Source organism: Myotis myotis, unplaced genomic scaffold (genome assembly GCF_014108235.1).
Source record: "Myotis myotis isolate mMyoMyo1 unplaced genomic scaffold, mMyoMyo1.p scaffold_m19_p_5, whole genome shotgun sequence".
Lineage (NCBI taxonomy): Eukaryota > Metazoa > Chordata > Mammalia > Chiroptera > Vespertilionidae > Myotis > Myotis myotis.
Window position 1 is genome coordinate 100,867,885 of NW_023416357.1, and position 27,800 is coordinate 100,895,684.

Sequence of the window (27,800 nt, forward strand, 5' to 3'; positions counted from 1 at the left end):
CCCGAGCCCATGTAGCACCGGGCCTGCAGCTGGGGCAGGTGATGGGCCAGCTCCCCTGCAGAACACAGTTGAGGTCAAATGGCCAGGAAGGTGGGCTCCGCAGGGCGCCAAGGGGTGGGACCTGCTGGAGGCTGCCCGGCTGGCATCACATGGTCCGGCTGTACTCAATGCCGCCCTTGGTGGAGATGCTCGACCACGGCAGGAAGCTGCAGAGCAGGCTGTGGGCCTGGCGGTAAATCCTGTGTGGGATGGAGCAGGGGCTCAGGTTTGCTAGAGCAGAACCCAGGTGCTGGATGTAGTCCGTGGGACTCTGTTAAGGAAGACTCCAACTCGCCTTCCCTGCCCACACACCCTTGGAGTGGCACTGTCAGCAGAGGCCCAAACAGCAACCTGCAGGACTGAGTGCAGACAGCATGCCGTCCTCAAGGGAGGCCGAAAGTCCACTGAGCCTCTGCAGAGTGCTGGAAAACCTCCACAGATGGAGGGGCCTCCACTATGCAAAATAATAAAGGCAGCATGTGCGTACAAAAGGCCCTTCCAGGTGAGGCCTCAGGCACATGGACACACAGACTAAGGTTAACAGACAGGGACTGGGTGCTGCGGGGAGGGGTAAAGCAAAAAGCAAGTGTTCCTGGTCCTCCCCCTACCCTCAGTCCTCAGAGGGGCAGGGCCTCATTCCTGTGACATAGGGGGGTCAACAGTGTTAAGCCCTTAGCACAGAGACCCATCTTCACATGAGCATGGAGACCTGTGGGCTTTGTACCACCTCTCTCCCGTTTATTTCCCTATGAAATGGATAAATCCTAGACTCATTTATTTACTAGTAATCACACACAGGTACATGTACACACAGTATTTTCTGGGCCACACCCTATGACTATTAAGAAGTCTTCTAGCTTCCCTTTTACCTGTTTAGGGCCAGAGATAGTTAAAAGGGAGGGAGCAGGGAAGGGACACACCACTGGGTCACTCACATACCCTACATTCTGGTAAGAAAGGTTTGAACTAAGTGTTCAAAATAGCAACAACTCTTTCACCTCCCTCATCTGCCTTCTCCCTGCCAGCATGCAGGCCGCACCAGGGCAGGGGCTTTGTCTATTTTGTTCACTATTGTAGCCCACACATACCAGGAACAGGAGACTCTCAACCAATACTTATTGGGTAAATAGATGGACGAATGGATGGTGGGTCTTGGACGAGGAGAATTAAAAATCCACCTCTTCTACTGGGCTCAAGTCCAGGGAACAATGAATACCAGAGCATGTCTGCTTTCCCAATATCTGCAACCAGACCATCAATTCCTAATACATGCAAATCAGATCTACCCACATCATCTCATCAGGAAAAAATGCATCCTGTGAGCTTGCTTTGTGAATGTCATCTGAAAGCAACCACAGCTCCAGCTGATGCTAGGAAGCCACTGTCTCTCACCCCTGAGAAGAAAAGGATATAAGATGGTCCAGGGAGGGTGGCCACCATTGATGTAGAGGACATAAGTGAAGCCATCTTTGAGGACCCCACGGATGGAATAGTAATAGGGGAGATAGTGGTGCTGCTTGAAGTCTCTGTTTTCGTAGAAGCTTATTGCTGTGTTGTTGGTGGTGAGGACGTGCAGGTAGATGGCTTTGCAGTGGTCCTGGGCAGTGGTGGATATGTGATCCTTTAAACTCTCAAGTAAAAGAGAACCTGTAGGCAAAGAAGCAACAGTCACACATGGCGGGGCAGGTGAGGAGGAAGCATAAGGCAAACAAGGAAGTGACCTTCTCAGAGATCTCTACAGATCTCTCTGCCACTCTATCAAAGACTTCCCATAACCATCCACTGTCAAAGTCCCTAAAATCCCACAGCCAGACAGGGCCTATTAGCTGCAGACCGCTGGCTGTCCAGGGAACTATGCATAGTTCCCTCCCAGGGGCTGGATCCACAGTGGAGATTCACTAGCCTTTCAGACAACAAAAAGTGTAAACTTAAGCCCAGGAAAATGTGGAATGGGCAGACCTGGGTTACAATGAAGACTGCTGTGGCTGAGTGGGATGGGAAGTTGGAGACATTAGATAAAGAATCTGATCCATGGGAGCTAGGACTGTTTCATCAATTATGTTTTCTATTCTTAATCAAGCATACCTTGTGACCAGATATAAGTAGTGTGTGCGTGTCAGCAGGTGTGGTTAAAAGGTGCCCATTCTGTAATGAGGACCTTTGGGAGTTGTTAGTAATCTGATCTTGTAAGCTTTGGAACGAGGCCATACAGAAAGACCTGGTAATGTGTGGAAAGAGCATGGGCTGAATTGAAGGTCAACAGGCAGGGCAGGGGGTGGTGGTGGTGGAGTGTATATGCCAAAAATCATTATTCCAACCGCCCCTTACCTATGCCGTGCTTTCTGAATTCCTTCACTACTCCAAGACTTAGAATGTATGCAACTTGTGTGTCAACAGAGAAGTTGGACGCTAGAATATCTCCATCCTAAAGAAAAAGTCAGAAATAAAGTCAGGTTCACAGTTGAGGCATCTGGTCCCACTGCAGAACATATCTCATGTGCTGACTCTCCCAGCCACAACACCTGGGGGGGCCACTGGAGCAGGAAGGGATAGAACAGAGAATAATGGAGAGTCAACCCCATCCCATGGAAACAAGAGGGTGTGGGCCTTTCTGCTAAAATAAGAACACTCACAAAAAATCGCTTCTCTTTGGAAGGGTGGTAGACCATACAAGGAAGGACACTGATGCCAGACAAGTGAAGCTACGATGGTAAAAAGGAAATGACTATGCTGTGTGGGCACTATATGGTGCTCACGCGTGTCAACTGACACACCAAGAGATCAAACAGCCAGACAAACACAACGTTTTAAAAGTTTCATTAGCCTTGTGGCCTGTGTGACTCAGCTGGTTGGGCGTTGTCCAGAGCAAGGTTGCCGGTTTGACCCCCAGTCACACCCCGGGTTGCAATCTTGATCCCAATTAGGGGATGTGCAGGAGGCAGCCTCTCACATCGATGTTTCCTTCCCCTTACTTTCTCTCTAAGTATCAATTTTTAAAAATCTTAAAAAAAAAAAGTTTAATTAAATTAAAGGATCCTTTGCTGCTTCCAAGTGGTCTTAAGAGTACAGAGGGTGGGGAGTCTGAGTAGCCTCTCTGCTGTCCACACCAAGCAGAGTGTCACACCATGGCCCACCAACCCTTGTGGGTCTCTTGGTTCAGAGATAAAATTCTGGACTGAGAGAGTTGTGAATTTGACCACCATGAGGTTGATGTTCTTCTACTTTGTAAAGAAGGCTTGGTGGATTCTCCCCCATGGAAAGAAAGCTTGGTGACTTGGCCTCTCTCATCCCTATCCACTGTTCACTGAGTGGCTCCCGTGTGCTGGACATGGGTTGGCCTGTCCCTGTCCCTACTCACCACTCTCCTGGCCCTGACCCCGGCCCCAGCACTCCACATTACAGTTAAGCTGGACAGAGGCAAACTCAATCTCAGGGAGGTATCCGTATTGCTCTTGTTACCTGAAGCCCATGGAGGGTCAGGAAGGTAAAGCAGGTACTTCATTCCCCAGCTGATGTCTTCTGACAGCCCCTGCTCTCTTTCCTGTGTTGAATTCATTCTGCCTCTCAGCAGGGCCAGAAAAAGTGCCAGAGTGCAAAGGCTCTCCTGATACCCAGGAAGTAGAAGGAAAGGATCCCAATCTCTGCCCTCATGGGAAAACCCACACATTCAAAGGAGTACAGAGATCTAGTCACCATGTGTGTGGGGCTGGACAGTTGCTGGGGGCACACAGGAAGAGCTTCATAGAGTGAATTTTGGGGAACAAGTCAGGGGACGGTAGGTGGGGCAGTTTGTTCTGTGAAAGAGCAAAAAGTATTGATGCTTGCTGAAAACGCCAATGTTTCCTTTTTTGCTGTATCTTAGCACAGAAAAATGGAAGAAAAAAAATGAGAAGAAAGCTAGGATAGAAAAGTTACTCTTAAAAGAAACTTTGCCAGAATCTAATTACAGGCAAATTAGAGTAGACCTGAGTGGGTTGGGTCTTTAAAAGGGAGAGAGATCTGCCTAGCTAGCTCAGTGGTTGGGCGTCAACCTAAGAACCAGGGGATCACGTTCGATTTCCAGTCAAGGAACATGCCTGTTGCCGGCTCTATCCCCAGGAGGAGGCAGCCAATCTAAGATTCTCTCTCATCACTGATGTTTCTATCTCTTTCTCCCTCTCCCTTCCTCTCTGAAATCAGTAAAAATATATTTCGAAAAATAAAACAAAAGGGAGAGATATCCTTCTTGCACTTTTAAATAAATAGCCTCAAGTCAACAGATAGAAGCAGTTGCCAGTTGTTGGTGGGGTTTTTCCCCTTTGTAAATACCTATGTATAAATGCTACTCAGTCACTCTATAAGATGACCCAAATCATTAGGCAGAATGTTTTTTTCTAATTTATTTACTCTGAAGATTTAATTGTCTGTGTTTTTTTTTTACATGCCCTTGACTAGAATCGAACCTGGGAACCTTTGATTCACAGGCCGATGTTCTATCCACTGAGCAAAACTGGCTAGGGCTAGGCAGAATCTTGACCCAAGTCAACCACATGAAAAAATGTGTTTGTGACCATAACATCACATTTTACATTTAGAGCAGGACTTGCTAACTCAGGGTCCAAAGACTCTCCAGGGTTCTTAAATAGATCTTGGAGGGGTCTATGAAGTTGAACAGGAAAAAAAATATTTGTTTTTACTAACCTGTAACTGGAATTAGCATTTCCTTTAACAAATCACAGCAGTATTAGCAGTTTCTGTGACACTGTCACCAATACAAATGACAGACCCTTACAACTCTGCAGATTCTCAGTGAATCATTTACACCCCCTCCCAATTTCAAAAGGACAGTCATTAGAAAGAAGCCTGCAGTTAGGATGTGTTACTTAATGTACATATGACTGTATTACGTACACACAGAAAGAAACCACCTGGATATGAGTCTCATACATGGTCTGAGCTCCTAAGGGAAAGGGCCACAGAGCAGGCAGTGTGATTCTGTCCCAAGGGCCTGGCAGCCCCATCATTGCCACACATGCTTACCTCCTTGTGTATCTTGGTCCTACTTTTTATTTCAGCTACTATCATTCCTACAATGGTACCCCTGTAGGTTGCAGCAAGGGAAAAGAACTTCTTGTTGGAGGTGATGTCACGATACCATGAGTCTGGGTACCTGAGGAGAACAAACTTAGGTGAAACTGCCAAAGGCCAAGTCCAACTAACCTCATGCTTCAGACAGTGGACCCACAGGGGACTCGAGGCAACTCTGTCCACTGCTCCAGGATTGATAAGGAGCCTGCCCAACACTTAGTCTCCACCAAAGTGTATCATTCTCAGTGAATTATCATCTTAAAGCAGCAATCTATCCAGACAGGATGGGGAATTTCTGATGGAAAAATTATTTTACAAGATAGAGAGATAAGAGGGGGGGAACTTCCCATGACATTGTCTCCATGAGAGCAGTACCTAGAGGGGCAGCTGGAAGAGTTCAAACTCAAGACCCAAGGGGAGCAGAAAAGAGAACGTTTCATGCAAAGCCCTATGACAGTAATGAAAGACAGATGACTCAGCCCCAGTAAAGAGTTTTGGTGAGGGAACAGGACATTCTGGGTTTATTGGTCTGTGGGTTTGGGACATAACAAGTTAGTCCGGACGCCTTTCCTGAGACCAAGAGCTGGAAGAGGGTGGAGACACAGTGGAGAGGTGCTCCGCTTGGGTCTGCTCTGCAAAGGCCACTGACCACCCACCAGAAGGCTCTACGAGGCCTGGCATCACCCAAGTTCCTCTCCTGATGGCAGTGGGTGAAACCAGAGGTTAAGACTCATAGAAACATGATGTTTAGCAGGACCTTGTTTATTTTTAATTTTTAAAAGTTTGTACTTATTTTTCTCACAACAAAAGCTCTATGTGCATATTACAGAAAAATAGAGAAAATACAGACAAGCAAAATAAAACAAACTTGTAGCTACTAATAATCTACCCATTCCAAAACACCAAAAACACTTTGCTAGATAGTATATATCTTCATAGGCTTTTATCTTATGCATGTTTTCAAATAAAAGTGGAATTGTGGTACATACAATTTTCCAGTCTACTTTTTTCACTCAATATCTCATTAAAAAACTCTCCTTGTCAAGTATATCTTGATGACAGATTTCACTTTTCCTGGCTGAATAATATTTAATTTTTGTATGCAGATACCCTAATATATGTCAGCCATTCTTTACTGTTAAGGTACTTAAGTTGCTTCTCAATTTTCTGACTTACAAATAGCAGTACATCAAACATCTTTGTAAGTAAAGTTGGTGGTACTTAGCAAAGCCCTTTTGGAGAACTCTTTGCATAAGGTAGAGTGAGATGGAAAAGATCTGATTGCCGTCAGGGAGCAGGGCCTGGGCTCCTCTGACAGGCAAGGTGACTCTGGGCCACCATGGCACCTCCAGGACATCCTCACCTCTGCACAAGCCTTCCAGCTTCATCAGATCCATGGGCATTACCCCACCCCTCCAATCTGTAGCTGCAGGGCAGAGGGCACCACTTAACTTACTCAATGGGGAACCAGTCACCACACAGATGCTTCACAGTGTCTATGTCATCGTGGCAGAGGAGGCGCAGGCTGACCTCGCTGAGGGCGCTGGATGGCACCACCTCTGTCATTCACACCTGCAGGGAGAGAGGTGGGGTCAGGAGAGCAGCCAACCTCCCCTAAACACCCCACCAGCCCACAGATCCCATCATGGCACATTCACTTCCTCTTCCTCCTCCTAACCTGTGACGCAGGAAAGATGGGAGGACTAATGCCCCGCCATGGATGGTGGTCCCCTTTAGTAACTGCATGAAGCTCACAATAATCCCTTGCACCAGGTGTCACAGTCACCCCCACATTGCAGACAAGTAAACTAAGGCTTGGGAAGGGCTGGCAGGATGGGGACCTAGGGTCCCCTCACTGTTTACTTGGAAACTCCTGAACCCCCAGAGAGCAGCCTGCCTTTGGTCAGTTTTCTCTCTCCTCTCTGCCCCTCTTAGGTGCCCTTTGAGCACCACTCCTCCCTGGCCAGTGTCCTGTCTCCCTCACGTCACCATTTCTCCATTGCACATAGCACACAGCCCCAGCAGTCCAACTTCTCCCGACCTGGGCCAGTGGCCATTAACACCATCAGATCAGCCTGGGCAGGGGCCAATGACCTGCTGGATTTCCAGGAAAATTGGCACTTGCTAGGTGGGTCATTTCTCTCCCTTATCCAGCAAACGAAACTCATGAGTGAAGAGAGAGAAACAGGGAGACTTGCAAGACACTAGAGGTTCAAATCAGGGTCAGGAGTTGCTGACAATTATTTTAAATCAGGAAACTACATTCAGCCCAGGTTGCTGATGGAGCAGCTGCCCTTGGTCCAATTAAGATAAGGCAAGGAAGCAGGAAGGAAAGTCAAATATTACATTCTGACAAAGGGAACACAGGAGCCTTTCTTCTTTATGTTGAAAGCTGGTAGTAAAAGGCAAAGGACCATGCATTTACTACATCTTTTAGGATAACTGTGTAGTTCATCCTTGATGGATGAGGAAAAATTCTTTCTATAGAATAGAAGAATGAAAGCCAATAAAAGTAGAAATAATGATAGAATTGGAATGTCATCACTTTAAAAGTGCTGATGAAAATAAATGACTCAAGCAAGAATCATCAAAGGCTTTTAACCACACAGTGGAGGATGTTGGGGAGCAGGTGTGAAGCATGGAGGCAAAGTACCTGCACCCCCAGGACTTACCAATCACCAAGGAAAAGCCTCTCAACCTCAAGATCCTGCAGTCACAATTCCCCCAGTAATGGAGCCCAGCCTCTCTGACCAGTGCCATGCATATGACATCCACAAAGCCTTTAGGTTTCTGCCTAAGCCAGTTGTGCCTCCAGACCTAACTTCACGACTACAGATAATAGCTGGCACACAGGCATGTATATTCAACAGCATCATGACAGCCAACAAACACAGAATGCTGATATTCTACAAGATGAGCAACCTGGTCTCTTCAAAAAGTCAATGATGCCCTGGACAGTTTGGCTCAGTGGATAGAGCGTTGGCCTGCGGACTGAAGGGTCCCAGGTTCGATTCTGGTCAAGGGCACATGCCTAGGTTGCGGGCTCCATTCCCAGTATGGGGTGTGCAGGGAGTAGCTGATTAATGACTCTCTCTCATCATTAATGTTTCTATGTCTCTCTCCTCCTTTCCTTTCTGAAATCAATAAAAATGTATTTTTTTAAAAAGTCAATGCCATTAAAAAAACAAAAGTGGACTAAAAGAGACAAGAATATCTATAACCAAATGTAATATATAACACCTTTACTAGAAAAAAAATCAAAATCTTTTGTGGAAATTTAATTATGTGCTAGAAAGCAAATAAAATTGCAATTAACTGTCTTAGATGTGAAAGGGTGGAAGTGGTTATGTAGAAAGTCTTAGGAGATGCATGTGGAACACTCTGGAGTGAAGCATTATGAAGTCTAAAACTCACTTTAAATGGTTCAAAAAATGAACCCTGGCCGGTTGCTCAGTGGTTAGAGCGTTGGCCCGTGCACCAAAAGATCACAGTTGGATTCCCAGTCAAGGGCACATACCTGGGTTGCAGGTTTGATTCTGGGACTAGCTGGGAGGCAACCAATCTATGTGTTTCTCTCCACCCCCCTTTCTACTCTCTAAAACAGCAGTAGCCAACTGGTGGTCCATGAGGTCCAAAAGGTTGGTGATCGCTGCTCTAAAAGCAATGGAAAAAAATATCCTTGGGTAAGGATTAACACAAAAAGAGGGGAAAAAAGAATGGCTCCTTTGAGGGCCAATCCTGGGCTGGCAGTCCCCCAAGGACCAGGTGCTACTGGGCAGTCAGGCTGATGACAGAAGCCCCTCAGTCTGGGTAGTGACAAGTTTGATGCTGTACCCCCTTCCCCTTCATGGTACTAGACAGCTGGGGGTGGGGGCACATGTGGAGTGGGGCTACCTTGTGACCTTGAAGCAGACATGGGGGGAGTAGGGAGGAAGGAGGAGGTACTGCAGGAGCTCTGTGGCTCGGGGGCCACCTTAGGTTCAGTCTTTCTAGAATACACTGGACTCCAAGGAGTGGGGACTGTGCCACCTTGACATGTCCCTCTACACAGCATGACTCAAGAGTCGAAATGAGAAGGGACCTACTTTCTTCTCCTTTTTGTTTTTAGCCAGCACCTGGACACTGACCACGTGATGTCTGCAAAATGGGGGTGGGGGTAGGATGGGCATCCTCCTGTGACCATGTTGGCAGCACTGGGTACCCTCACCAGGCCTGCAGGCCAAGAGGCTCAGAGGGGTATGGAATGGAAACTCTTCAGGACAAGAACCGGAAGCGTTCCTGCCTGAGGCCTAGTGGATCCCTACAGATGTTAGGTCCGGAAGAAGCTGAGGTACCTACCACCTACACCTTAGAAAGGAGCAGCATTCCCAGTAGGCACCCTACTAGAGAAGACTAGTTCTTAGAAGGGGACAAAGCTGGTCTTTGGATGCATGACCTTGATGGAAACTTTGAGAGCTAAGCAGACCCAGACAAGTCTCTCTGGGCAGAGATGACAAAACAGGGCCATCACAAAAGTTAATGTGAAAGTCCTGTTGAGAAAGGGCAGGTCACAAATGCTGGGCTGTGCTTATTTGAGTTCTTAGTTCCAAACACAAAACAAAAACAAAACACCAACCAAACATGAAAATACCCCCCAACTTGGCAAATCTAGTCTTTCCATGTCACCTGTTTTATTCTTTTCACTGGGATAGGCCTTCAGAAACCAAGATACTGTCTGGTACAATGTTGTTTAAACAGCTTGACTACCTGGTCCCTACCCAGTAGGGCCATTCCAATACTTAGCACCCCCTTCCATGGCCAATGCTCCAGGTCCCCATCCTCGATGGCACCAAGGACATTCTGGTGAGTGTGACCTCAGGGACCTCATGCTGCCTAAGTGGCTACCTCTTAGGAAATGGACTGGTCGACCAAAAATGGCAAGTCTTGCATTTTTCATGAGTCAATACTGTCCAAAATATATCCTAGCGGTCACTGGCTTGGAGGTGACTCCCCTGTCATCCTGGATAAAGGGCTGTTTTGCTCCACAGAACACGATTGTACAGGTTCAAGGGGTCCACCCACCAAAAGCAGGATGGAGCCCAGCACATCACATTCCCCAGTAGGAAACACAGCTTCCCTGGAGATTTCTGCACAACCCCCACCTCTCAGGCAACACTCCCTTTCCCTACAAAGGGAACAAATTCCACGCATACACACAAATCCTCTAAAAACTAAAAGTGGTGTTAATATTGTTAGGTATGAGAATAGCATTGTGGTTATGTAGAAAATGTCCATATTCCTTAAGAGATGCACACAGGATATGTAGGGTGAAATGACAGAATGTTCTGGAATTTAATTCAGTTGGTGCAGAAGTGCAAAATGTTATTAACTGTTGAACTGGATGATGGGTATGTCAAGTGTATGTTTAAAAATATTCCTAATTAAAATTAACCACCAGGGCCCTAACCGGTTTGGCTTGGTGGATACAGCGTTGGCCTGCAGACTGAAGGGTCCCAGGTTTGATTCCGGTCAAGGGCATGTACCTTGGTTGCGGGCACATCCCCAGTGGAAGGTGTGTAGGAAGCAGCTGATTAATGTTTCTCTCCCATCGATGTTTCTAACTCTCTATCCCTCTCCCTTCCTCTCTGTAAAAAAAACAATAAAATATATTTTTTAAAAAAAATAAATAAATAATAAAATTAACCAGCAAGAAGGAGAACCAAGATGGCGGCATAGGTTAACGCCGGAGATTGCTGCCTTGAACAACCAAATCAAAACACACCTAAAAGACGGAACGGACATCATCCAGAACCACAGGAAGGCTGGCTGAGTGGAAATTCTACAACTAGGAGGAAAGAGAATATCATACCCAGACTCAGAGGAGGCGCAGTGCTGAAGTGAAATACTCAGGTACGGAGTGCGCGCGGAGCGGGCTGGCGGCGGAGGGCGCAGTTGGTGCTTTCAATCGGGAGGGAGTTTCAGACTCTGAGCTCCAGATCCGGGCGAGTCTCTAGGGACCCAGACTCAAACGGGAGAAGCGGGACTGTCTGGCTTCAGTTGGAACTCGAAGGCAGCTTTCTCTCCGAGGTTTGCAGCGGTTGCTGGGACTCTGTGAGGCAGAGCCCCTAGGGATGGAACTGAGAGCCGCCATAACTGCTCTCTCTGGCCCACCCTGTTGATCACCGAGCCTGAGCGACCCACCCGCCCCGCCCAAGCCCTGCGCAGAGCCATTTGCCAGATAGCCTCAGGCAAAGGCTAGATTAGCACCTCCCTAGAGGACAGAAGTTCTCCCACTGCAGACACAGCTGATTCTCACAGCCAGCTGGCCTGGAGGTCAAATCCCCCTAGTATTAACTACAACAATCAAGGCATAACTACGGGAGGATTGCACACAAAGACCACTAGGGGGTGCACCAAGAAAGCATAAAAAATGCGGAGACAAAGAAACAGGGCAAAACTGTCAATGGAGGATATTCAGTTCAGAACCACACTTTTAAGGTCTCTCAAGAACTGTCTAGAAGCCGCTGATAATCTTAATGAGATCCTCAACAAATCTAATGAGACCCTCAATGTTATGATAAAGAACCAACTAGAAATTAAACATACATGGACTGAAATAACGAATATTATACAGACTCCCAACAGCAGACCAGAGGACCGCAAGAATCAAGGCAAAGATTTGAAATGCGAAGAAGCTAAAAACACCCAACCGGAAAAGCAAAATGAAAAAAGAATCCAAAAATACGAAGATAGTGTAAGGAGCCTCTGGGACAGCTTCAAGTGTACCAACATCAGAATTATAGGGGTGCCAGAAGATGAGAGAGAGCAAGATATTGAAAACCTATTTGAAGAAATAATGACAGAAAACTTCCCCTACCTGGTGAAAGAAATAGACTTACAAGTCCAGGAAGCACGGAGAACCCCAAACAAAAGGAATCCAAAGAGGACCACACCAAGACACATCATAATTAAAATGCCAAGAGCAAAAGACAAAGAGAAACTCTTAAGAGCAGCAAGAGAAAGAAACTCAGTTACCTACAAGAGAGTACCCATACGACTGTCAGCTGATTTCTCAACAGAAACTTTGCAGGCCAGAAGGGAATGGCAAGAAATATTCAAAGTGATGAATACCAAGAACCTACAACCAAGATTACTTTACCCAGCAAAGCTATCATTCAGAACTGAAGGTCAGATAAAGAGCTTCACAGATAAGGAAAAGCTAAAGGAGTTCATCACCACCAAACCACTATTATATGAAATGCTGAAAGGTATCCTTTAAGAAGAAGAAGAAGAGGAAAAAGGTAAAGATACAAATTATGAACAACAAACATGCATCTATCAACAAGTGAATCTAAGAATCAAGTGAATAAATAATCTGGTAATCATAATAGAATCAGGGACATAGAAAGGGAATGGACTGACTATTCTTGGGGGGAAAGGGGTGTGGGAGATGCGGGAAGAGACTGGACTAAAATCGTGCACCTATGGATGAGGACAGTGGGTGGGGAGTGAGGGCGGAGGGTGGGGCGGGAACTGGGAGGAGGGGAGTTATGGGGGAAAAAAAGAGGAACAAATGTAATAATCTGAACAATAAAGATTTAATTTAGAAAAAATAAATAAATAAATAAATAAATAAATAAATAAAATTAACCAGCAAGAAGGAGAACCAAGATGGAGGCATAGGTAAACACCTGTACTTGCTGCCTCTCACAGCCACATCAAAATTACAACTAAAAGACAGAACAACTATCATCCAGAACCATGGGAAAGCTGGCTGAGTGGAAGAACTACAACCAGAGAGGTAAAAAAGAAAGCACATTGAGACTGGTATGAGGTGTGGAAGTGCAGAACAGACTGGCACCTGGGTGAGCTGCTTTTTTAATCGGGTGGGAGATACAAGCTCTCACTTGCTCTGAACTCCGGTTCCAGGTGAGACTCTGGGGGACCCAGACACATACGGGGAGAAACTGGACTGTCTGGCATCGGGGCAGGAACCTCTGAGGGCGGCTTTCTTTTAGATGGAGGTGCTTGGAGTGATCATCGTTCCTTCGCTGGGACCTCTCTGGTGCAAGGCTGACTGGTAGCCATTGCTGTTTGCTCCACCCTGGTGATTCCCTGAGACACCGCCCTACCCAATTTACAACCCCAAGCTGTGCACAGTGGCTTTTGCATATGAATGGCCTATCCTTTCTCAGCCTAAAACCTATCAAACAGGCAGCAGCTGGGTCAGGGAGCCCCAAAGCTATCAAAAGAAGGCCCAAGGCTGGCAGCAGCTGCCTGCCTTGCTTCACAACTGGGCCTTGTCTGGGCACTTCCAAACCCATCTGGGCACTTCCAAATCCGATACAAAAGGGAGGAATCTGCAGATCTCTCTGTAGCTCCTGCTGGGTGGCCCCAGGCCCCAGGAGATCCAAGAGCCAATGTACCTACCCAGTGGTCAGTGTGAGACCATCCAGATTACAACCCTTCACATCCACAAGTGACACACTCAAGGGGCAGACTCAGTGAGCACCAAAACCCCACTGAAGCAAGTCTTGCCCCATAAGGGTGTCTCCTGCACAGCAGTTCTTCCATTGTAGACACAGCTGGTCCTCACAGCCAATTGGCCTGGAGGTCAACTCTGCCCAGTGATACCAACAGCAATCAAGGCTTAACTACAACAATACTGTACACACAGCCCACAAAGGGGTGCACCAAGAGTGTCCACCTCAGGTGATTGGGGAGGCTGAGCCACTGGGCCCTATTGGACACCTACCACATAAGGCCACTCTATCAACCCAAGGAGACTTAACAGCTACCCAATATATTAGAAACAAATACAGGGAAGCAGCCAAAATGTGGAGACAAAGAAACATGTCACAAATGAAAGGAATGGAAGAAAACAAAATACTGGATATAGAGTTCAAAATCACAGTTATAAGGTTACTCAAGAATCTTCTAGAAACCTCCAAGGAACTTAGTGAGACCTTCAAGGATCTTAGTGAGAATGTCAAAAAAAAGAAAAAAAGAAAAGGAAAAGGACCAGTCAGAAATTAAGCATACATTGACTGAAATAAAGAATAATATACAGAGATTCAACAGTAGACTGAGGATCCCAAGAATCAAGTCAAAGATTTGAAATATGAGGAAGCAAAAAACACCCAACCAGAAGAGCAAAAAGAAAAAAGAATCCAAAAATATGAAGATAGTGTAAGGAGCCTCTGGGACAACTTCAAGCGTACCAACATCTGAATTATGGGGGTGCCAGAAGAAGAGACAGAGCAAGATATTGAAAACCTATTTGAAGAAATAATGACAGAAAACTTCCCCTACCTGGTAAAGTAAACTTACAAGTCCAGGAAGCACAGAGAACCCCAAACAAGAGGAATCCAAAGAGGACCACACCAAGACACATCATAATTAAAATGCCAAGGGCAAAAGACAAAGAGAGAATCTTAAAAACAGCAAGAATAAAAAACAGTCAGTTACCTACAAGGGAGTACTCATACGATTGTCAGCTGATTTCTCAACAGAAACTTTGCAGGCCAGAAGGGAGTGGCAAGAAATATACAAAGTGATGAATAGCAAGAACCTACAACCAAGATTACTCTACCCAGCAAAGCCATCATTTAGAATTGAAGGTCAGATAAAGAGCTTCACAGACAAGAAAAAGCTGAAGGAGTTCATCACCACCAAACCAGTATTATATGAAATGCTGAGGGTATTCTTTAAGAAGAGGAAGAAGAAAAAGGTAAAGATAAAAAATTATGAACAACAAAGTGACAACAAATACATATCTATCAACAAGTGAATCTAAAAATCAAATGAATAAAAAATCTGATGCACAGAATAAACTGGTGAATGTAATAGAATCAGGAGCATGGAAAGGGAGCAGACTGACAATTCTCGGGGGGGGGGAGGGAATGCGGGGGGTGCGGGAAGAGATTGGACAAAGATCTTACACCTATGGATGACAGTGGGGTGGCGAGCCCCTAGGGTGGGGTGGGAATCAGGAGGAGGGGAGCTATGGGGGGGAGGGGACATCTGAACAATAAAGATTTAAAAATAAATAAATAAATAAAATTAACCACTAGTCCTGGCCGTTTGCTCAGTGGTTAGAGCATCGGCCTGAGAACCAAAGGGTCTCGGGTTCGATTCCTGGTCAAGGGCATGAACCTCAGTTGCAGGTTCAATCCCTGGCCTTGTGAGTGGGAGACAACCAATCGATGTCTCTCTCATATTGCTGTTTCTCTTTCTCTCCTTCCCTCCCTCCCTCTCCCCCCCATCCCTCCCCACTCCCCCTCTCTCACTAAAAATAAATGGAAAAAGTATCCTCACTCCTCGGGTGAAGGAGGATTTTAAAAAAAAATTAACCTCTGACCAAACTTGTTCACATAGGCCGAATTTCACTTATGGACAGCAGGTTTTCCAGGGCACTGATTTAAATGTCTTTGGCATCCTCTCTGAGAGCTTTGGGAAGCAGTGCCACAGCCTCTGCACATCTCCTCACTGGGACCAGTGAGTTCTCAGCAAATCATGGCTGGCTTACTGCTGAGCACTCTGGATTCCAGACGGGTCAGGCACCTGGTTCAGAGTATTATGGGGACAGGGAATACTACTTGGGACCCTCAAATTCCAATGAAGTGCTTTTTAAAAAAAATTTTTTTAATGAAGATGGCACCAAAAGGAAGCCCCTGCTCCTCCCAAAGCCAAAGCCAAAGCCAAAGCCAAAGCAAAGGCTTTGAAGGCAAAGAACGCAGTGCTGAAAGGTGTCCATAGCCACAAAATAAAGAAGATTTCACACATCACCCACCTTCCAACAGCCAAAGACACTGAGGCTCTGAAGGCAACCTAAATACAAGAAGCGCACCCAAGAGAAATAAGCTTGACCACTATACCATCATCAAATTCCCCCAGACTACTGAGTCAGCCATGAAGAAGACAGAAGACAACAGTACACTGTGTTCATTGTGGGTGTCAAGGCCACAAGCACCAGATCAGACAGGCTGTGAAGAAGCTCTATGACACTGACGTGGCCAAGGTCAACACCCTGGTCAGGCCTAATGGAGAGGAGAAGGCATATGTTTGACTGGCTCCTGACTATGATGTTTTCGATGTTGCCAACAAAATTGGGACTACCTAAACCGAGTCCAGGTGACTGATTCTAAATGTAAACATTTTACACTGGAAAAAAAAATTCCAATGAGGTTTTAAAGAGTGACAGTACAGACACCCACTGTGCAGTCTAAGGACACAGGGCACTGTTTTAGGAATTGTGCTCGAAACTACCCAAGATGCTAGGTTATCAACCACAGGGCCACTTTAGGGCAACGCCCTTCCCTTTCCCTCAGGACCAAGAAAACTGTCAAAACTTAGAGCCTTTGAAACAAAGTCAACAACCCTTTATCATCCCAGGCCATCAATGCAGTCTTTCCAGAGAAGGCTCCTGAGACAAGGGTCTTCCTCTCCCTATTGCAACCACCTCTAGGGGAAATTCTGGCAGAGAAGCCCAAATAACTCAATCCAAGCAGCTAAACAGTATGATCTATAAAAATTCTGCTCCACACCCTAGTGCAGTGATGGCGAACCTTTTGAGCTCGGCGTGTCAGCATTTTGAAAAACCTTAACTTAACTCTGGTGCCCTGTCACATATAGAAATTTTTTGATATTTGCAACCATAGTAAAACACTTATATTTTTTATATTTATTTTATATATTTAAATGCCATTTAACAAAGAAAAATCAACCAAAAAAATGAGTTCACGTGTCACCTCTGACACACGTGTCATAGGTTCGCCATCACTGCCCTAGCGAGAACACAATCCCTGCTCTAAACTGAGCAAGGAAGTATAAATGGGAGTCCACTACAGGCTCACCAAAAGTGGAAGCAACCCAAACGTCTGCCAATAGATGATTGGATCCATAAAATGTGGTCCACCCATACAGTGGATATTTAGTACTGACACCTGCTACGTGGATGAACACTAAGAACATGATGCTGAGTGAGAAAAGCTACAAAAGGCCACATAACTTATGATTCCATTTATATGAAATGTTCAGAATAGTCAAATCCATAGGAACAGACAGTAGATTAGTGGTTGCCTACAGTTGCGAGGACTGTAGGGTAATGGCTAAGAGTGTGGGGTTTCTTTCTTTTTTTTTAATATATTTTATTGATTTTTTACAGAGAGGAAAGGGAGAGAGATAGAGTTAGAAACATCGATCAGCCGCCTCCTGCACATCTCCCACTGGGGATGTGCCCGCAACCCAGGTACATGCCCTTGACCGGAATCGAACCTGGGACCTTTCAGTCTGCAGGCCAGTGCTCTATCCACTGAGCCAAACCGGTTTCGGCAGTGGGGTTTCTTTTGGAATGCTGAAAGTGTTCTGAAATAAAATGTGGTCAAGGATGCACAGCTCTGTGAATGGTACATTCTGAATGGATGAATTTTATGGCATGTGGATTATATCCTCGATAAAGCTGTTAAAAACAAAAAACAGCCCCAATCCTGAGAATAAATGATTCTTTCATGAGCAAATGGATAAGAAAGATTCATTTTGAAGGAAGTCATAGTAAATTCCAGAAAGAATCACAAGTTTTCCAGCCTGTAAGTCAAACTGCAGGGACTCTGCTAGTGCTGCGTGGTGGGGCTCCTTTAATGGGGCTGGCCCACATCCTGCATCCCATGGGCTACTACTGTGCCAGGTGGGGTTAAGGTGGGGTTGGCGGTGCTCTGGGGAAGACGACGCTAAAGATTAGGGAGGCTGGCAGGAGGTACAGACTCAAAGAGCCGCCAGCCCACCAAGGCCAATCTGTAGCTTACACTGGATTTGGGCCAATTTTAATACTTCATATTCAAAGAAAAGAAAAATCTGTCATTTGCTCGGTGTAAGAAGTGACCAAAGAAAGTTATCAAGTCTCAACTAACCACATGTTTTAATTGATGCAGTCTTAGCTGCTCAGATATTTTGAGAAAGGAAAGATCACTCTCAGATTTTCCATAGCTAGGAAATCAACACAAACCACAAATCACCGGATAAATCTCAAATCAATATTTAGCCCCAATGAGTGACCTATGCCAGGAAACTCCATGTTGTCCTCTTCCCTGGAAAACCAGTTCCAGTGGCTCACCTGGGGCTTGACAGGCTCTGTTATCCCAAGAAACAGGGTGACCTGACTGCCCGCCCACATTACCCTTGGCAGAGCTCCAGGTGTCTCATTGACTGTGCCCCACAGTTTTGTTCTCAACCAACAGGAAATGTGCTCTGGGCCCTTCCTACAAAAAGGAGATGCAGGACAGGATACTGTCAGCTCACTCTCACCGACCCTACACCAGAGCTGGCAGGACAAGTGCAGGCAACTGGCAAAACCAGCCAGTAGAGCCAGGGTTTGGATGGCCACAGGTAGACCTGGGCATCTGAAGAGCTAGAGCTGCTGCCCAGTCAGTAAGAGCTAAGATGCAAGGCCTTGACCTCCATGGTTGCCTGTGACAGAGGACTGACTGCAAAGAGGCTGAGGGTGGGGCAATTCCTGGGTGGGGGTGGGGGGGATGTGGGGAGTGGTGGCACTGTTCTGTATCTTGTTGGCAGTGTTTACACACACAAACATATATGCACACATTAAAACTCATTGGGTACATTTTCTTATATGTATGTTAAACTTTAATAAAGTTGATTTTAAAAGATTAAAAACCACTTTACAGTGAAGTTTGATAGCAAAGGAAGAGATCCATAATAAATGAGCATCTCTTATGCCCTGAGGTTTACAAATTTTCCCCCTAGTATCCTTGGGGAAAGCTCGCGTTCTCTCCCTGTTCAGTGTTCAATAAAAACACTGGGCTCCAGGAAACACGGCTATTTGTGGATTCTCACATCCCTATTAAAAGCACTTCCATGTTTTCAAAGGCCAGTTCTTTAGATGCCTTGATTTAAAAATAGAAACATGTCACATTTAACTAAGGGACAAAGGCGGATATTACAGTGCCTAATCTGCCCCAGCCCAACTGACAGTGGGTAGAGAAGATGGCAGGAAGGCACAGGAGGAGAATCTGGCACTTGTTTGCCAGTGAAAGGAAGAAATGGAGTCAGAGGAGGCAAATTTAGAGATGGTGGCAGTGCAGATGGGAGGCGGGTATGGCAAGTGGCTAGTTTACCGCGGAGGAGCAAGTCAGGAAACCCTTATGCAGCACCTGTGGGGACTCCACTTGTCCATCCTGAAGCTTCCACCAACTACTGATCTCTTCTTGCTACCATTAGGGCTCAAGGAACACGGATTCTGAGATTTGCTAGAAACAGGTGACAGTGGATGAAGCCAGAGTAGAGGCCAGGTGTTAGGCCCTCTATTCCAGCCTGAGCCGTAGGGTGCTGATGGGACAGCACCGAAGCCACAGATGCACAGGCCATCGCTTGGTATACATTTTCCTACAGACACTAGCATGTCTATATTACAACAGTAGGGACGTTTTGTACAGGAGAATTCTAAGTTCACTTGAGGTTTTTGAAAATTTATTTTAGAGAGAGAAAGAGGGGGGAGAGTCCTTGCCAAGACTAGCCCAATCTCCACTTATGCTCTGGATGCTGTGCCCTCCATGTGCTACCAGACCCTGCAGGGATGCTTGAGTCACAATGACTCAGGGTCAAATCCCAGCTCTGATGTCCACTGAGACATCTCTGTCCTGCTCCATGCTTCAGCTTTCTCATCTTTCTCTGGAAGACAAATGAGATGGCCACTCCAGTCCTTGGTCCAGCTCCTGTCTCCTCCCTCCCCGACTCAAGCACCCCCTTTCTCCAACATTTTCAACCTTCTCTTTTGCACAAACTCCCTTCCAATGGGCTGTAAACACACCATGTATACCCTCTTTTGGACAAGTCTCCTGTCACCTTCTTTTCCTTCAGTGTAACTACCTACAACACCACATTTGCTGCCACCTTCTGCTTTATTTCTGCACCCAGCCCCCTTCTGCTCCAACATGCCACTGGTGACAAACCAACAGCTTCCCCTCTCTGAAATCCAGCAGCCCTCCCTTAGGAACTGCCTCCCCTGACTTTAAAGCTCACACCTCAGTTGGCTCCTCTTGAGCTCCTGACTCCCTTCACCCTATGTCAAAGCACCACCCTGGTCCTTCCCTGGCACTCCAGGCTTCTCAAGTGAAGCACAAAGGAAGAGTAGCACTCCTCCATAGCACAAGTATTAAAAACCACCAGGCCCTTGGGGAATGTGAAATTCTACAGACGCCAGGTTTATTGGCTTGGACAATCCAACAATAAACTCCAAGCTCTTGTGTTTAGGATAGAGAGGGGAGAAAAGGAAAAATAAACCAGTGATGGGCACAGGACACTGCCTTGCTCATCAGTAAAATGGCTAAAAGGAGAGTGAGGGGAAACTGAGCACTCTTCATAGTTGGTCTGCTCAAAGGAGCAGCTGCCGGTGGGAGCAGCAAGCTGTTTCCAAGGAAGCCTGGGTTCCTTCCAAAACTTCAGTGTAGGAGGAACATGATTAATTTACAGGGTGACAAGAAACAAACACCCAGCACTCTAGTTCCAACAGCCTCCCTCTTAAAACTCAAGCCATCGTGCTTAGAAGGAAGCCCATATATTCGTGATATACAATTTAAGGCATATCTCTTCAAGCATGAATTGATGATACGGAAGAATTCCATTTGCATGAAATTCTGAAATTGTCTAACCCAGTGGTCGGCACATCGCAGCCCGCGAGCCACATGTGGCTCTTTGGCCCCTTGAGTGTGGTTCTTCCACAAAATACCGGTTCTTCCACAAAATACTGACTTCTGTGCATGGGCAATTGCACTGTACATGCGTGCCCGCACGTGGTATTTTGTGGAAGAGCCACACTCAAGGGGCCAAAGAGCCGCATGTGGCTCGCGAGCCACGGTTTGCCGACCACGGGTCTAAGGGAACTGATAGTAACAGAAATCAGATAGTGGGGTGGGGGGACACTGAGATGCCCCATAAGGCAACTTACTGGGGCAATGATGATGTTCTGTCTCCTTTATGGTCATCAAATATATGGATCTGCTCGCTTAAGATCTGACCACTTGGCTGCATGTTAACTATACCTCAACTTTAAAAAGACAATTAACAGGTGGTTCCAGTGTGGTCCCAGTTCCAGACCATTCTTTCCTTTGGGCTAAAGTTTCTATCATCCCCTAAATTTCATACTGAGAATTCATTTAGTCTTTTATTTACCAAAATTGTGTTGAAAATCCAGGCATTGCTCTAGATCAATGGTTCTCAACCTTCTGACCCTTTAAATACAATTCCTCATGTTATGACCCAACCATAGAATTATTTTCGTTGCTACTTCATAACTGTAATGTTGCTACTGTTATGAATCGTAATGTAAATATCTGATATGGAGACCCCTGTGAAAGGGTCGTTCGACCGCCAAAGGGGTTGCGACCCACAGGTTGAGAACTGCTGCTCTAGATGCTGTGGTTGCAGCACTAAGCATATCAGAAATCTCTGATTAGGGGTATATTGGGGGACCAGGGTGTGTGCTTTCCTGCACCATTACCAAAATACTCACAGAAGCCACTTCTTTTGCTCAAGGATTTCCATGGCAAACAGCACATTAGTGAACACAATAGTGCTGGCAACTGGGCTGTGTAGAGGGGTTAATACAACTGTGTGGGAGGGATGTTCTCCAACCTGAGCCACAAGGAAAAAGGCAGGAGATCAATCCCCTTGCACTTCCCCCAAATTGCACCTAAAACCCAAGCAGTCCTACTAAAAAAAAAGAAAACTGTCAAATGTTGCAACATTCTTTATCTTTTTTTAAAGTGTGGTAAAATATACATAAATTGTATCATTTCAACCATTTTAAAGTGCACAGATCAGTGGTATTCACATTGCTGTGCAACCACCACCAATTGATGGTCACCAATGACTATCATCTTCAGAACTTTTTCATCTTCCCAAACTGAACTCTAACTCCCTGTTCCAGCCTCCAGCAACCACCATTCCGCTTTCTGTCTCTACAAACGACACTGCCCATTTTTATGCTTAGTGGTATCTCTTCACTCGAAATGTCAACTGAGAAGGAAGCCTTTAATTTTACTTAATAGGAGACTTCCATCAAAGTCTCCCAGAGATGTGGCTCCAACAAACATGGCTTTTTTTACTTCGTAGGAAGGCAAGTTTCCAGATCTGAGCATCCTTTCAGCATGACAGAAGTCTTCATGCTGTTTGGGGCATTGTGCATTTTGAAGCAATGCTTTTTAGCTTTCCATTGTGTCCAAGGTGAGCTAGATCTTATTTTGTTTAAAATTTTATTTTATCTTTTTTTTTTTTTTTTACTTCATATTCACAGTAAAATGACCCAACGTGAAGGACAGGCTTTTGGGCCGCTGTGCATGTGTACCACTTACAAACCCCGATGCTCCTTCAGAAGGCATTTGGGCTAACCTTGGGCATAGCAGTCTGAGAGAATCCTCTCCTTGTCCTAAGGACGTACACCAGAGCAGCCGACAAGTTTCTATTGGAAGAAGGACTGGATTGTGGTGTGCTGCCCAAGGACTGTTTGCCTTTTGTGGCCCCATTAGGTCCGTGTCAGAACTAGAGAAGACGGTTTAGGTTGAGAGAGAGACAGGACGAAGAGGAAGAGCAGTGATGAGAACAGGTTCCAGGAGGGTCTGAACTGGGGGCCAGAGACATGAAGCCAAGACCAAACAGACCCTGTGGTCCCCTCACCTGAAAGCTCAGCAGAGTCATCTTCCTGGAACAGAAAATGAGGGCACAGATGAGCCTGCGCTGCCAGCTCACACAGTCATATGGGAAGATAAAGCCAGAGTAAAAGCAGGTGACAAGTGGGGCATGGCCTGGATGGGCAGTAAGGATGGCCTGGTCAAGAAGTGCCTTTGCCTGGAGGTTTTTCTTCTTTTGTTTATCCTCCCCAGAGTATTTTTTTCCATTGATTTTTTTTAGAACCAGTGGAAGGGATTTGGGGGTGGATGAGGTGGGGGAGAGAAACATTGATGTGGGAGAGAGACATCAATTGGCTGCCTGCTGCACATGCCTGACCAGGGCCAGGGATCAAACCTGCAACTGAGGTACGTGCTCTTGAATGGGAATCGAATCCGAGAATCAAGCCCAAGACCCTTGAATGCACAGGCCGGCACTCTAACCACTGAGCAACACCGGCCAGGGCTGCCTGGTGGCTTTTTAAGCTGGGATCTTGATAGGAGACCATCTGAGAGGGCATGCCTAGAATATAATTTCCAGTTCAGTTAGCCAACTGGTTTGGTGTAAAAAACAAAACAAATGAAACAATAATAAAATCACCTGTAATGACTACATTTTTGTGGGGTGGGAATCAAAGGGTAGTAAAATACCCAAGAATGGATCCCGCCTAGGGCTCAAAATCAAGAGCAAATTGGTTCTCCCACAGAGAACTTCAATGGCTACAAGCAACCCTAACATTGTTTGGGGGGAGGAGTGGGTGAAATGGACAAGCAGCTACTCAATTTGAAAGGGAAAAAGTAAGCAACAGGGGAATCTGGTTTCAGAAACCCTGTCCGGCCCCTGGCTGCTGCCCCTCCAGCATATCAGCCCTCTGCCTTTCTTCACCTTTTCCATCTCATTCTGCTGGGTTTTATTATGATTTTTAATCTCTGCTTCTCTGTGTTTACATTTAGGATCCTTCAGAGTTAAATAGAAGTTAAATTTTTTTTAAAATATATTTTATTGATTTTTTACAGAGAGGAAGGGAGAGAGATAGAGAGTTAGAAACATCGATGAGAGAGAAACATCGATCAGCTGCCTCCCGCACATCTCCCACTGGGGATGTGCCCGCAACCCAGGTACACGCCCCTGACCGGAATCAAACCTGGGACCCTTCAGTCCGCAAGCCGACGCTCTATCCACTGAGCCAAACCGGCTTCGGCTAGAAGTTAAATATTTAAAAAATGGGTCAAATCTGGTATACGTTAACACAGGATCGTGAGGTAGACTTTTATACCAAAAATGATTTTTGAAAAGTAATTCAACCTCCTGTCAGCATTTGCCTCTGGGGTGATGGCAGATGTCTGTGTTCTATGCCACTTAAACTAATTTCTGTTTTCTTACAATGAGTTTGGAAACCGGTTTGGCTCAGTGGATAGAGCGTCCGCCTGTGGACTGAAAGGTCCCAGGTTCGATTCCGGTCAAGGGCATGTACCTGAGTTGCGGGTACATCCCCAGTAGGAGATGTGCAGGAGGCAGCTGATCGATGTTTCTCTCTCATCAATGTTTCTAACTCTCTATCTCTCTCCCTTCCTCTCTGTAAAAAATCAATAAAATATATATTAAAAAAATTAAAAAAAAATAAAGAAAAAAAATTTTTCATGTGGTAATGTAAAACTTGTGAACATATTTTTATATTAAAATAATCTCATGGGTTGTTTTTAACTAGTAATAACTTGGAAATTTTATACTGTTTCTTCAAATTATAAGTAGAATAATTACCCATATTGTCCCCAAATACACTTAGTGCCAACTTTTAAAACCCCATATCATTGGAATAACATGGCATTTTGTGCACCAATGCCAAAAATAAACAGATTCAAAGCTGTAATGAAGCAAAGAGGGGGTGGTTGTGGATAAGAACACCGAACAGACTTGTACAAATATTTTAGAGTTCCTGTGTAGTCATTAAAAAAGAAATTTTAATGACTTCACAAAATTTAACTTTAAAAAATATTTATGTTTTAAGACAACCACTTTAAAAAAAGGTTTAAAAAGAACATTCCTCCTTTTTTTAAGGGCATGCTCTTTTTTAATCTTTTTGTTTTACTATGAACACAAAATAAGAATTCACATGCAATATAAAGCAAAATCTAAGAATCCCCTGCTTACCCCTTCCCCCAAAAATGACTGCTAATGATCTCCTACCAGAAAATCAGTATTTTAAATAGAGAGGGCTTGTCTGATAAAGAACCTGAGGGGTCTTTTGTGGTGGTGGTTAAACAGGTAGTTCATGACCAGTTATCAAGCAATGTACTTTTCTGTATGTATATTTCTTTTTTTTAAAAATATATTTTTATTCATTTCAGAGAGGAAGGAAGAGGGAGGGAAAGATAGAAATATCCATGGAGAGAATCATAGTGGATCAGCTGCCTCCTGCAAGTCCCCCACGGGGGATCGAGCCCACAACCCTGGCATGTGCCCTTGACCAGAATCCAACCTGGGACCTTTCAGTTCGCAGGCTGAAGCTCTATCCATTGAGCCAAACCGGCTAGGGCTATGTATTTCTTTTTAATTGATGAGAGAGAGGAAGAGGAAGAGGAAGAGGAAGAGGAAGAGGAAGAGGAAGAGGACGAGGACGAGGACGAGGACGAGGACGAGGAAGGGAGAGGGGGAGAATGAGATAAACACTGATTTGATGTTCCCTTATTTATGCATTCATTGGTTTATTCTTGTATGTGCCCTGATTTGGGGGGGGGGGGATCGAACTCCCAACTTTGGGGTATCAGGATGATTCTTCAATCAAGTGAGCTAACCACCAGGGCTTGTATGTGCATCTCAATGAAAGGGTTAAAATGGGAGGCCAGAGAAAGTAATTTGAAACTAAGTATAATGAGCAACAAATAATCTGACCAGCAAGACCTCCTGAATAGTTTACAACTAGAGTCAGGAGTCATGTCTGAAAAGCAGCAAGTTTGAAAAAGGAATCCAGCATCACTCCCAGGAACTACAGAAACGATGAAACATTGTTGCGTTAGCATATTCCAGATAAGAATTCATTCCAGTACCTAAGGGACAATTACCCACAGACTATTTTATAAAATGAAATTGCTTCTGTTATTTCCAAGATGGGCTCTTGGAGATAAGATGTAGAGATAGAGGAGCTGCCATTAAGGGAAGACTCTATCTGATAAGCTGTCAGCTTTCCGTTCAGGTTGGAGAGCTGTCAACAACAAAGTGGACAGACCTCTGGGCTATTTCAGCAGACAGAACTGAGAGCCCTGAGCCGAGCGCTCTGAGGAGTCTTCTCTACACTGTGTTCCACGTGGCTGCCGCAATGGAAGGCTGCCATGTCCCCCTGGATTAAACACCCCGAAGGCTGTAAGGTACCAAACTGTTTGCTAACAGGTACATGGAGGCTTCGAGACAGGCACAGCAGCCAGGACAGCATCACCCTTCTCAGTTCAGGTGTTATCTTTTATCGCTCCAATCTCCTACCATCCAGGAATTTCCTTCCACCCAGGGCAGAGCAGGCTGTTGCTTAGCAACTTCAACAAGTCATATCCCAAATATGGAATAGATGTGGCTAAAATAAACACCGTGACAAAAATCACTGCAAGTTACAACCGGGAGGGGCTAAAGATAGGAAACACAGAGACTTTTTGTTTTACTCTGACCTGTGAACACCACACCATGCCCTGACCATGTTGCTTACAGGTTTTAACTGACTTTATAGAAACCCAGAGGAAGAACAGGAATTCGTTTTGGCTTTCAGTCCCTTTCAATTCAGTGATGCTCAAGACTCCCCTTCTTCCCTTGCACGCTGGGCCAGAGAACTTCTAACACATCTACATCACAAAACGCTGGGAGGACTGCGGTATTTATTTCTGTAGAGGACCTGGAGCTGCTTGTACCGGTCCAGTCAATTAAACATTAACTAGGGGTTTTCCGTCTCTAGTTTTCTGGTAAAACACCTGCAACCCGAAGCGTTCTCTCCAGTTCTGACGCTCCCAGTAGCGATCACCTCCAGAACCACAGGGAACTACCGTGGGGGGCTGTTTCCCTTTCCTTCGGGACGAATGACTATCAGATCGCACGGCTCCAGGACTCGGCAGAGGGAAGACCGATCCGCGAAGCGGCCAGTGTCCGCGTTTATTGCACAGTAACTCCTTGCCTCGCCTCCCTTGCTGGGTTCCGGCCCCCGCTGGGCAGGCACGCGGTTATTTGTTAGGGGTGCAGCGAAGGCCCACAGCCCCCCTCAAAATTTTCCCCGGGGGACCCACCACAGACGCTACAGGCGAACAGGTACAGCCTCTGAGAGAGGAAGACGCGGAGCCGACCGAGACAGAGCCCGGGCTTCCAGGAGCTCACAGGGGGGCAAACCAGTCGGCAAAGTAACTACAGACCGACGGACAAGTACCGAAGCCGAGCGAGGCGGCGGCAGAGCGTTCCACGGCGGAAACACCAGGCGCTTCACCTCCGCGGGGGCGAAGGGCAGGCCACGCTCCGGTTCGAAACCTCCCCAACAACCCGTCCCAGGGCAGGGCACCGAGGCGCCCGAGAAAACAGGGCCGGCACCCACCCGGAGCTGGGAACCGCGCCCCTCGGCACCCCCTAGGACCTGGGGCGCTCCCCTCCTCACCCCGCGGCCCCTCCTCACCCCTGCCGGACGCGACCTGACCTAGGCAGCCCCGAAACCCCGCGGGGATCTGGGCATCGACTAGCCTCCCTCCACTGGCCCGGCTGTCCCGCGCCCCACCAGGGCCCCCCGCGCCCCTGCCCGCCCCAACCCCGAGCTGCAGCTCCTCCCCACTCACGACCCCCACCCCGAGCCGGACCCGGCGCCTCCACCACCAGCCCGAGACCGGGGGAACCTCACCTCGGGCGGGAGCCGGCGGCGGCGGACAGTGCCGTGGGGCTCAGCGCATCCTGGGGTCGCAGGGAGCCGGAAGTGGGGCCGTGGGCCGCAGCCGGTTATGTAACCCGCAGGGGCCGCAGCCGGGACTAAGGCAGCGGCCCACGGCACTTCCGCCTCCCGCGCTGGGCCGGCGGGGCAG

General features: G+C 46.4%; 1 protein-coding gene across 1 annotated transcript; it reads right to left on the reverse strand.

Moving 5' to 3' along the window:
• NAA60 (N-alpha-acetyltransferase 60, NatF catalytic subunit) lies at nucleotides 1–27,800 on the reverse strand. The gene is made up of 6 exons (XM_036308252.1): nucleotides 27,623–27,800; nucleotides 6,563–6,678; nucleotides 5,059–5,188; nucleotides 2,368–2,464; nucleotides 1,452–1,686; nucleotides 1–302 (listed from the first exon to the last, which is right to left on the reverse strand). Exons 2-6 carry the CDS (start codon nucleotides 6,670–6,672, stop codon nucleotides 146–148), a joined length of 729 nt encoding a protein of 242 aa, XP_036164145.1. The 5' UTR covers nucleotides 6,673–6,678; nucleotides 27,623–27,800; the 3' UTR covers nucleotides 1–145.

What these genes read in the sequence shown, in the direction of transcription:
- NAA60 (XM_036308252.1), bottom strand. Translation starts at nt 6,672, where the DNA reads ATGACAGAGGTGGTGCCATCCAGCGCCCTCAGCGAGGTCAGCCTGCGC. An exon ending in ATTCAGAAAGCACGGCATAG is followed by an intron (nt 1,687 to 2,367) that starts GTAAGGGGCGGT and finishes CTTTGCCTACAG; the next exon opens with GTTCTCTTTTACTTGAGAGT. An exon ending in CACCCTCCCTGGACCATCTT is followed by an intron (nt 303 to 1,451) that starts ATATCCTTTTCT and finishes ACAGAGTCCCAC; the next exon opens with GGACTACATCCAGCACCTGG.